Source organism: Ostrea edulis, chromosome 6, assembly GCF_947568905.1.
Source record: "Ostrea edulis chromosome 6, xbOstEdul1.1, whole genome shotgun sequence".
NCBI classification, from domain to species: Eukaryota; Metazoa; Mollusca; class Bivalvia; order Ostreida; family Ostreidae; genus Ostrea; species Ostrea edulis.
This window is the reverse complement of record NC_079169.1, coordinates 88,990,100-89,002,704: the sequence shown is the minus strand read 5'-3', so window position 1 is coordinate 89,002,704 and position 12,605 is coordinate 88,990,100. Positions and strand designations below refer to the sequence as shown.

Sequence of the window (12,605 nt, the reverse complement as noted above, 5' to 3'; positions counted from 1 at the left end):
TGTTTCTTTTAAACAGTTTATCCTATTTTCACTATTTTGACTATTTTCATCCAGTTCCTCTGTGTATTAGATGATTTTATCGAGAGAAGAAAAAAAGTCCTGTCACGGTTACTTCCCTTTTGCCACAAACTAACCACGTAGGAAGCGTTACTACCCTGTGGACATATGTAAGTTAAAGCGCCAGCATCATTATTTTTCTTCTACTTTTACTGTCAGTGAAAACAAGGTTGGTTAAATCAATTTGAAATAAAAATCTAGATCGTTTAATTCCGGCTTTGATTTGCATGGGTAGTCTCGATCTTGGTGGATTTGAGTTTGTGTAGTTTGTAATTCATTAACACCTATTCGGTTGGAATACCCCAATGGCGGCTGAAGCACACGAGGGTGTCGACGAAAAAATCAATGCATCAACCGGGCCAGAGATTAACGGTGATACAGTGAGTCAAGTCAGTGCAACTCTTTAACTAATGCCAGCCCATCAGGATCCACCGGGAAAGTGATAGGCCGAACATTGACAGTGCCCTCCAATGTTATCAGCATTTCCCCAACTGTGCCATCAGTACTTACATTAGCATGACTGATATACATATTAACCAGCTGATGATAACGAACAGTGATCAATCTCATAACTCCTATAAGGAATACAAAATAGAGAGTTCGGCAAACACGGACCCCTCGATATACCAGAGGTAGGATCAGGTGCTTAAGAGGAGTAAGCATCTCTTGTTGACCGTCCAAACCCGCCGTGAGCCCTATATCTCGATCAGGTGAATGGAGTAATATGTAGTCAAAATCTGTGTGCGAAGAACGGTCTAAAAATTGGTATGAAACACGTCAGACTTCATTTGACTCAATAGGATGTATTGGCAAACTAGATCTTTAAAACGACCATATAATTTGTGAAAAGCTTACTTTAGACGAGAATGTTGAAACCCCAGTGGCATCAATTTGTCAGTAGCCTGCCTCAATTTAAAAACTGATCAAACGCAGAACAAACTCTTGCGAATCGAATCAGTTGAGAGATATTAATACCATATGCAGGTGATAATGGAATATTACTACTTAAATATGGAAAGTTAACGATGGAGAAGCTGAAATCATGCCGTTTATCATAAAGTTGAGTTGTTAGTTTGCCGTTAATATCTATCTTCAATAAAATATCTAAGTACGAAGCAGATGTGGAGGACTCTGTGGTGTCTTTTATTTCGATTTCACAGGGATATATCGAATCGACATCTGAATGGAAAGTATTATCATTAATAGATAAAACGCCGTCGAAAAATATCTAAATATTGAGTTGAAAGCCACAGCAAGAGATTTTTTCTTCTCATGTAGAAGCTTATGAATACATTCTGTCTCATAAGAATATAAAAACAGGTCGTCTAACGAAGGAGCACAGATTGTTCCCATAGTAATTCCACAAGACCGTTGGACGACCTGATCACCAAGGACTACGAAGATATTGTAATTGGGGAACTCTGATTTTTTTCAACTTCAGGGTACTTGTGCATGGAGTAGTGTCTAACAACGTATTTTTTTTTTATGACTGATCACTAGATATTGATATTTTCCTTCTTCATTTTTTGTTGAAGAAGCAACTATCTATGATGACAAAAAGTCTAATCTTTAATTGATCGTGAAGAATGGTCGTGTAAAGTGTTGAAAAGTCATACGTTTTGATGTTGATTTGAGAAAAGCTTTGCGATTTCAAATCTATTTAAAAAAATTTAGATTTTTTTTTTAAAATCCATATTTGATTTACACAACTTCTGGCATATGTAGTCGCACAGTACATTTGAAGCTTCTCCTTCACAGCTGTTGATATTTTCGTGAGGAGCAAAGATAGGGGCTTAGTAGAACATTTAATGGATATAAAAATGTACATGTATTTTTGTGAGGGTTTTTGTGAAGTTTAAGAATTCAGTATAGATACGATAATTCATATTTATCCATCTCATTGACAGGGTAAATGTGTCTAAAGTGAAGCATGATATTGAAGAAATTCATCTTTTGATAGGACAGTTGGAGTATAAGTACGAATACCAAATGTGGAATGAATGCCAAATGATTAAATTATTACAAGTGTGGATTGAGACAGCCCCCCCCCCCCCCCCTTTAAAGGAGAGATCGATCAGCTGTTGATCAATGACAGATTCTGTTCTGAAAATAATAATTTTCGTTGTTTTACGAAGTCGCCCTATGTTGGTTTCGACATTCCGGATCATATACAACCGTTCGTTTGTTAATATGTCTGTCATATGACAGATATCTCAGTTACACTACAAAGCACTTCATGTAATTAAACAAAAGCTTGGATTAAAATGCTAAAAATTCCATCAAAATCTATGAAATGATACAAGATGTGTAGCATTATTTTCCAGCTTTTCTTTACCACTGCTTTCACAACTTTATCTTGGAAGCACATCTTTTCCTTTCTTGCAAACTTAGTTCTTAAAAGATATGAGTCTTTTTTATATGGCGAAGTTTAAAAACGTGTACAAATGTCCCCAAACATGTACTGTTTTTCAGGTTTGTTTCACGCAGATATAGTTTTACTGTCATACATCGCATTAGTGAATGTGATTTTTTTTTCTCTTTGAGGGAGATCCATATGCAATACCAATATGAATGATGTTCACGAACACCTGCATGACAAAAATAAGGCAGACGACTAATTCCTTCATACAGTTCGTCAGATTACATGATTGTGTACAAGAAATGTCGCGAAATCGGGTGTAACTATTACTTATCATTGTTTTGTCACATATGAATTGAAATTTAAACAATGAAATATCTCAACAACTTCATTTGAATTTTCACATTGTATAACAGGGTTCCTATTAGGCATTTTCATATATAGTTTGTTTATTGCCAGTAAAGTGTTCAAAATTCAGACACTAGTTTGTAAATAAAGGTCACAAATAAACTTAAGTACTAGTGCACCAAAAACAAGTAAACAAAACGGATAAAGAGTGGAAACGGATTTATTAGAAAAAATACAAACAAATAACAAAATAAATATTAAGTATTTACATGCTAAATTAGACAAACGATCAACAGCTTAATTACAATGACATTTGATGACGAAGAACACATTAAAGTAAACAATTATTCATTCATGTATTTCATTTTATCATTGCAAAGTTTTAATTTATCAATCAATAGAATGAACAAATACCCAGTTACTACATAGCGATTCTGATATCTTTATTTTGGAACGACGATAGGACATAAACATGCCTATCTGATTCAACAACAAAAACATTCAGAAGTCAACATAAAAACTGTTTACCGAGAAATACAGAAATGATATTGATTCAAATGGGGGAAGATTAAAAGTCAAGTAAATGTGCAACAGGTAACTATGAGGCAGATCACAGACGTAAACATAGTGTTTTAAGTGAATGAATGTGATGGAAAAAATAAATTAAAAAACTGTGACATGACATCATGAAGGTAATGCTGATAAAGGGGAAGACTTGGTTTTACCAACGATTGGAAGTATACAATTTCATATACTGATATATAAATATATATTGAAATACACAGGAAAGAATGTTGTTTACAGTTATCTACAAGAAAATTTATATGCAGCATTTTAAAACTTTTTCCTATGATAAAACTGAGGAAGAGAATATTAATCGCACAACGAAAATCAACATATCACTATTTACAAACTTTAACAAACACATAACTTTTTATGGAATTCTAATGATCAAAATGCTAATAATGACCTCTCAGTATGTTCACCATAATCTTCTGAGCATGTGCAGTATACCCGGGGGAGTGGACAGATAATATACCCTTTATCTGCGCATGCACCGTAGTCCTGAACCAGCTGTGACGTTCTAAACGGGACGATGACGAAATGATGTCTGCATTCTAACTGACTAGACAATCTAGGCGAAATACTAATAATATCACAGATTTGGACCCTTTTCGGTCGCTTGAGCAAGGAACCCGCCTGCTTCACGTTTTGTGTAATGTAGTTCACATCACCAAATCCTATCTTTTGTTGATCGGGACGCATCTATCCTCCTCAATTTTATAATCTGTACAACAGGTACCAAAACAGTCGTATGTTTCTGTATACGTCCTATAAAAAATACATAATAAAAAGTTATCAATTTCTCAGAATCAAAGTGTGTACGTATTATCATTTGTTGGTATCACTGCTGAACGTCATCTTGAATTTTACCAATGGAAAAGCGCCACCTGTATAAAACTTACGTTGTACAGATGTCCATGGACAAAGGACTACACAGTTGTTTCTTTTCCACTTTCCGGGTACATTTGTTAGACACGGTTTCTTTATCACAAGGGTCTAGTCCACAATGCTTTGTTTCTGACTCATAAGTCTTTCCCCTAAATTGTAAAAACCAAACTTTATCTTACTCAGAAATTCAATTATAGGGTTTATAATTCAAACACACTTCATATTGACACTTTATTGATACAGAGATATGTATGGAAGAAAAAGAGTTAGAACACAAACCCGCAGAGCTGGGGATCTTCACATGTTCTCTCTCTTCTTTGTACTCCACATCCACCACAGGTGGCGCTGCAAGCACTCCATGCAGACCACGATGACCACCCAACGGCGTCGTTAAGAATGTTGCTGGTTGAAGATTGTTGGTTGGTGAAAGCAGTGACCGTTTGTACTGGGTGAGAAGGGGGTGATGTGAAGGTGCTACTTACTCCTGCAATAACAAAAAAAATTAATTAAGACAATGTATTCAGATACAGCCACGGATCAAAGTTTGTTTTTTATTGTAACGTATTTTCGTACCAACACAGAGTTGTCCGTCAAAGTAAAATCCATCTGCACAGTAATACTCGGATCTGGGGCAGAGAGCAGGCCGTGATTTTTTTACCATCCTGAGTAGAATAGATAAACATGAAAATATGATTGAAATACTTGTCTTTCACGAAAGTTTTCCTCTTTTGAGAACATTACATTGATAGATTTATTCTTCGAAATTGGAAAAACAAAAATATCATGGAAAAACGTAGAAACATCATGGAAAAATATAATTTGTTAATTTTCGTATTCATTCCACATTTAAAGAGTTTAAAGAGATACTTACGCGTCTGTTTTGCAGTCTGGAGCCCATGTGTACCACGTCTTGCACGCAATTTCTTCCTTCTCTTCCCAGACTTGTTCACAGGTCTCCTCCACAAGGCGGGAACATGGCATATAGGTCTGATCCCTTCTACTGTTAGGCCCGTACCCACCGCAGAATTCTGAAAAGGAGGAGTACGACTGTGAATATTGTCAGGGTATCATTTAAACGCTTTAGATACTGGGTATAAGTTGTTAGAGCGTTTTAAAGACTGTGTATAAAGTTTTTAGAGCGTTTTAAAGACTGTAGGTAAAGTTAATGTTAGAGCGTTTTAAAGACTCTGAATTTTCAGTTGTTAGAGCGTTTAAAGACTGATATACATGTATAAAGTTGTTAGATTTTTTTTTATACAGTCAAAATTAAAATGTAACAAAGTAAATGTAATCTGATATAAATGCAAAACATTTAAACAAGAGAAGAAGTACATTAAACAATACCTGAAACTACATCGGCTTCAAAGCCTCTTTTACCATCTCCGAAAGCACGCATCAATACCAACATCTGATTCCCTTCAGACAAAAGGGGCGGGGTTTCATCATTCTTATTGAAACAACAAAATCTGGAAATGCAAGGACAACTATTTTAACTTTTCCAACATTTGTATTGATGTCAATAAACTAACTTGACTGAGACCGAGAATTCAGAATATTTGAGTTATAGTGTAGTACCTTGCCCCGGGATTGGCCAGATTATGATAGTATCGGACTTCCACGAAATCCCGGCACTTTACATTGGGGTCATCTGTGCAGTTATAATACATCATGAAATCTCCTCTAAAGGTCAGTTTAATGTTTCTGTTTGGTTCAGTCTGAAGAAGAAAAGTTAAAATGTTTGCATATTTAGTAAACATGATTTTCATTTAATGTGTATTCAACAATTTTGTTGACATAACAATTTTGCGAATTTGTCAGAAAGTTTGGTTTCGTTGAATACTTAATTTCGTAGAAAGCTACTTTTAAGTATTCTTCCTTGTGAGTGAAAAAATATACTTCATTACTTGTTTTTGCGGTCTAGTATAGCCACCAAAACAACAAATATTAGTTTTGAGCAAAATTAATGAAAACATTTTACAATATTTCTTAAAATAACCAAGAGTCTTAGATTACCTTAAAAAGCCATGTAAGTTTCGTCCCTTTCCTGTAATCACTGTGAGCATACGCCGAGATCTTAACAGGTTTGTCAGAAACGAAGATTTCTCCACTACTGTCTGTAAATGAAGAAAAAAAAGCTAGATATCTTATTGTTTACCACACATGGGTCAGTATTTGTGTAGATATAATTGAACCACGCTCTTGATGTTATTGCGTAGTAAATACGTATTTTAAGGGGGACAATTCTACCTGTACTCTGGGGATGACTTTGAACTCTTTCGCAGTAATCTCCCCCTAGTCCATCAGAACAGCGACATCTGGAGCAGTTTTTGGGATCCTGGTAACCATCATGAAGACAAGGTTGTACCAGGAGGCTGGGGTCACAAATTCCTACAAGAAAAATGTAACATTGCCTGGGTATAAAATGTTTCTTTCAAAATTTGAAAATAAATGATTGAATGATAAAGAATTTCCTCATCAACATCTACATAGTATATTGAGCAAAACCTAAATTCAAATGTTATATCCTCAATATCAGTCAAATTCACTGTAGCGTCCTACCTGTTTTAGAGATTATTTACATGCACATACAAGCTTGATTATCTTTTAATTTCTTTATCGAAGAAAACCCGTGTCTTACCATGGCAATAAGCCAAATTTGCAAGTTTTGCGTCATAAAAAGAAAACTCCTGTCGCTGTCCCAAGGCGCGTTGCAGACGAACGTCTCTGGCAATGAGCGTGGGTTGGACGAAAGTTCCACCACCCTGAACAGCCGCAAATGCCTGGAAGAAAATTTCATTCATAGACCATTAGGTTAATGTATGGCATGAAAACGATGATATTAAACCAATGTACTTGGGTTTTTTTTTCTTCTTTATTACAATCTTTGACCCAATTATTCTGTCAAAAAAAGTCCACTGCATATATGTAATATTTTGCTTCCTATGTTAAATGTCAGAGTTGAAACAACTTACCGTGGCAGAATAATGCATGATGGAACTGACATCGTAACTGACGTTCTTCGTGTCAACATACTGCCAACTGCTTTTATAAAAGTTGTATAACCGTCCCTCCTCTATAGCATTATTTTCCACGTTAATATGGCTATCTCTGTCGGGTCGGGAGTGTTCGTGCCAGAAGCCGATCACGTGACCTAGTTCATGCATCAAGGAACCTTCGCTCTGTAAAATTAGGAAAATCCCATACGTTGTGAACACTTGATGAATAAAAGGTGAAAATAACGAACAGTGATCAATCTCATGAATACTTTTGATTAAGTTTAATGAGGTTCACGAGGATTCGTGTACTTACAACCATACAACTAGGGGCGGCTGATAAAGCCTGTACGCCATTGTGTGCCTCTCGTCTTCCAATGTAGGACCAACAACTGAAACCGGAAACAGAATCATTATGGAGAAACACCATGCATATTTCCAAGATTTAAAAGACCAAGTGTAATGTCATTGACAAAAAAATCAATTAGTGTCCCATCTTACCCCATGTCTTTGGTGAAGTTAATCGTGACGTTGTTGTGGTTCTCCAGCTGGTAGGTTTTGTTGAGAAGCAGGTGATAGTCGATCTTTTTAAATTGGATGCATGTTAGTTTCTCCAAGATGCTGATTGATTCTAAAATACTGTCCTCTTCCATTAGATCTAAATAATGCAGAACATTTTCGTTTTTTTAGATTGATAAGCAAGAATGATGTTTTATTTAATCAAATACTATAATTAATGTTTCTGTTAGATTTTTGGAGTAAGCAAAGCTGTTGATAAGTTTAGCAGTGCTATTTTCAATGATAAAACTATGTAATGTCACGCACCGTACTCCTCGGGATGGTACGTGAACCAGATAGGGAGTTTCCAGAGGTGGACCGTGTTAGCGTGTAACTTCCGCTTTTGTCGACGTTTTCCCATCTCTACAATTTCCAAAGCTTGTTTCGGTTGTAAGATAATATCGCCCTCAAAGATGTAGGGAGCCGTTTTCAAGGGCGTGGCTGTTGCATTGACATTCGTATCATTGCCCTTCTAAAATATCAAATAATGTTTTCGTCAACAGTCTATTTAAGCGTGCTAGAACTCAATTTCTGAATATCTACATGTATCCTTATCTAAATAACCGGTTTGTCTTTTTCATTTGTACTTGCTTCCATTACAGATTCTTTGATTGAATGTAGGTTTTCAGAAAAGTAAATATGGGAATGCCTACTCTGTCGAACTTCTCCTCCATTTCTTTTTCCAGCTCTGAAAGGAGCTCCATGATTCGAAGTTTGGCCTCCAAAGTCTGTCCATCATTGATGTCCAAGGGATCAAAAGCCTAAAGGAAAGTGACAAATATGAAAAGGCTTACTGGTCATCCAGAAACTCGGGGTATTTCTTAAATTCTACAACCTCTTTTTCTCTTAATCAGAAATAAAATAAAGTACCATCTACACTACTCATGACGTCTTAATGCATTTGTTTTTCTTCTTCAGTTAATGAAAATATAAACTTGTTGACAAAATTTACACCTTATCGGTGAAAATCATCAATAAAATTTTTATTGCAAAAACAAATACATAGGTGATATTAAGATGTAAAATATGATTAGCATTCGTCAATGTGAATTTCAATGCTTGGCTTCGGGGGAAATGTCGAGTTTCTTATCTCAATGTATATCCGATATTACAATGTCTGTCATATTTTTCATCTAAAATGATATTTTTTATCTAAACTGGGCTGTAGTTTTATGAAGACAGTTACGTTTTACATAATTTTACATTGTTACGTATTTCGTAACTTCACATTGAATTGATCCAGACAGATAATGTTGCTTATGTATCCAAACATAGTCTCTGATTACAAGCTTTGATATTTTCTATATAAAAATAACTAATGGTATATGAAACTTTTTATTCACTTAAGTTAGCAATGACTTTTTATAGATGGGGTGGAAGTTACGCTTAAACATAGAAACTACTTCTAGGTCACGAGTAATTTGATGTTTTTCGTTAGTTTTAACTGCAGCTTTCCTCTTTTGTTTACTTATCCTCGGAACAAATTCGTCAAAATTGACCATCTGTTGAAAAGTCTGATCGATAAAAACCGATTACACACCCGATATTGTTATCGTTTTTGTCAAATTCACGCACCTATTAATGGGTCAGGGGTAGAGCATTGTAGTTTTCACGCATTCTTTTCCTGATACATCCATCTGATATGATGCCAGCGGGTATACAGAGATCGCCATGCCGGAACATGGTCATTCTCAGTTAAGTGTGGAGGGACAGGGTTATGAAAGCTATCGGACAGGTACAACGAATCAAACTTTCATGAACACTAATTAAAGATTCAATTAAGATTAATAAGAAGAATGTTTGTCACAAATAGAAGCACTGTTGTACTTTAAGCTGCAGTAGTTTAATTTGAAGTCTGTAAATGAGGAATCGCGTGGACCCTGGAATGAAGGTTTCTAGATATGTCGTGAATCACTTCTCCTCGGGTTCTGAATAATTATAATATAACTGATTTATGACTGTTACTGTAATAATCTGAACATGTACAAGAAATCAATCATTATAAGTGCTGCTTATTCTTTCTTCAAATGATCATTTTCACCTTTGCATTTATCGTGTTTTCTCAGAATGATTCATATGTATTATTAACCTAAAATAAAACTGTGCGGCCCTAGAATTAATGATGGTGAATTCTATTTTACATATTCCTACTTAGCAGTCCTACAAGAATTCTAACTTCTTATATAATGTAAATATAGATGTGCTTAAGAAAGGCGTTAAAAACTTCACAACGAACATTTGAAGCATATTCGAGTCTAGGTCTATATTAGATGCAATCTTTTATTCTTTATAATTCAATTTCCTATTTTTCGTTAAAGATGAAAGCCCTTTTACTCTTTGAAGAGCGCATCTCGTAGGCCAGAAGGGATACCTTTTCATTTCATTTCGTATGAAAAAGTTATTTTATTCTAAGTTAGTCAACTTCCGTATTAAAATGACTGTCTAGATAACAAGAAGCCCCCGAAGGACTGGAAATCTGGCATTTGAGACTTCGGGATTCAGGGCCAAAGTACTTTAGAATACTGCTGTATCATGCAAACTTTAGGAAATCATTTCACCTTTACTGTGTAACCTCGGGACGATTACACATTTTTATTATCAATTAAGTTTGTATAAAGTGATGAATTAAGACACGAAGTTTTAAAGGCAAGAGAAAGAGTGAGGATACACATGATTCAAATATAATCCATCACTGGTATAAATAAGAAAAAAGTCAATGGAAAAGTGAAAATAATGAACAGTGATCAATCTCATAAATCCTATTAAATAATACAAAATAAGAGTAGGGCAAATACAGACCCCTGTACACACCAGAGGTGGGATCAATCAGATTCGTGCGTTTATAGAATTAAAAAATGCCTGTGTAAGCTTTTTTGTCTACTATGGGTATTGCAAGCACGTATGAGTGTTAAAAGTATGGAATTTAATCATAATACATGTATTCTGTTGAATCCTGATTTTTTTTTTTTATTGATAAACGTCTAAAGCTGTGTAACATCGTTTCTAATAATAAGATGTGTATGAAAAATGTTGGTGAATTTTTTGTCACGTTGTTGTACTTTTGCTGAGCTAGAGATGTTGACAGAAAAGACATTGACAACATTGTATGCAAACATGTTTGATGATAAATTCGCTCGCTTTTTAATCTGACACACTTATTTTAAAATAGTTCACTCTCTTCTTGCATTTTAATTGCAATAGTGGTTTTCAGAATTCACCGATTTCTTGGTTTTGGAGACATCGTTGCGGAGATGCACTACTTGTAGAGATACACTATTTCTACGTATGAGGAGGAATTTTGACTTTATTTCACTTAATCCTGTGTAACGATTAATTAAGAGAGCTATCTAAAACCAGCTGTTTAAGAATGTGTGAATAATTGGACTACTTAATGTGATTTACAAACGAATCAAGACCATAAACTACTTTGTAAAGGTTATTCACATTTTGTAAATTCTCCACATTTTGCTCCTTTATTTTGAACACAACAATAGCGTACTGAGAGGATTCTATTCATATTAAGTGTATCTATAACGGTGGAAAGTGTTACCAAAATTAATAATGGGGCGGCGCCTTATTTTCAATGTAGTCATCAAAACTATTTTTTCATAAAAATGACAGAAATGATATATTTTTGAGATATGAAAAATAGAATATTAATTTCTTTTATGCAACAATGATATTTTGAGTGATTTGACGTCTGCAGAAGGTCACACAATAACAAACTGTAGGTCTTTAGGACTGGTCGCCATTGGCCGGCTTTTGCGCCATAAACAGACCATGAGCAATGTCCGCACTACCAAGGAAGAGCCTCGTACTAAACCCCGCGTCAAAATATGACAAGACAGCCTGTCGTGGGGCCTGATTAACGGTAGTCGCTAAGCCAGATTTTTACACCATAATATGCATGTTGAAACGATAATCCTATTTTGGGCATACAATATATGACACATCCTCCAGTTGTAGAAATTTTAATAATTGTTTCGGAATATTTTTCTTCAGTGTATACGGTAAGAGAATTGTTTGTACTTATAAATACAAAATTCATGAATTTTGTCTTTTAATCCCAATTATTCATTCAATCTGCATAAAGATAACATGCAAATAATTCTAATTGGAAAACGAGATAAAACAATAAAAAGGTTTCTCGAGATCTAGATTTGGAAATATAATGAAATTTGGTACTCACCTCCGCTGCCTCAGACGATTCCGGTGGTAAGAAACCTTCACTAAGTCGTTCCATAGAAATATCCACTGGCATTCCATTGCAAGTTCTCATCGAAATAAAGATAAAAAGTCCAGTACAAATTATACATGGTACGATTTGCTGCAAACGTTGTACCGAACCAATCATGGTTAGCGTTGTCGAAAAGCGCGATACGAACTAAAGGTTAGATAAAGGCAAATGCGTGCAAAAAGGATATATCGCGAAAACAGTTAGGAAAAACTAATGCATGGGTAAAATGAAGTAACTAACATAAGTTAATGTATATATGAGCATCCGTTCACTGTCGTCGATGCTTTAGGCACCCCGTGTTCCGAACCGTTGCGGATTTTATCTTATATCTACCTCTTAGTGTTAGTCAAGTCGGAAGTCATGTTCGCGGGATTTCAACTTTTACCTTTTGTTTGTTATCGACTCATAACGCAAGCATTTGATTACCTATTTTCATTGATAGCTATTTGAAATTTGTTTTGTCATTTTTTACTTAATCTCCACCCCTTCGCTAAATCTGACCAGTAGGAAGAGCTGCCGTATAAGACAGTCTGATGCATCATTTATAAAAATCGTTCTAGATCGGTGAACACATCGATGAATGAATTTTTATTTAATATAT

At 35.2% G+C, this 12,605-nt stretch overlaps 1 protein-coding gene across 1 annotated transcript; it reads right to left on the bottom strand.

The window, feature by feature from the left end:
• Positions 1-2,978: 2,978 nt before the first annotated feature.
• On the bottom strand, positions 2,979-12,173 carry LOC125683780 (zinc metalloproteinase dpy-31-like). Its single transcript, XM_056142564.1, has 16 exons — positions 11,957-12,173; positions 8,421-8,528; positions 8,035-8,239; positions 7,711-7,867; positions 7,526-7,601; positions 7,189-7,395; positions 6,855-6,996; positions 6,464-6,604; positions 6,230-6,330; positions 5,792-5,931; positions 5,561-5,682; positions 5,088-5,244; positions 4,790-4,878; positions 4,496-4,700; positions 4,231-4,365; positions 2,979-4,096 (listed from the first exon to the last, which is right to left on the bottom strand). The coding sequence occupies exons 1-16, from the start codon at positions 12,119-12,121 to the stop codon at positions 4,006-4,008; spliced, it is 2,241 nt and encodes a 746-aa protein (XP_055998539.1). The 5' UTR covers positions 12,122-12,173; the 3' UTR covers positions 2,979-4,005.
• Between the last annotated feature and the right edge of the window lie 432 nt (positions 12,174-12,605).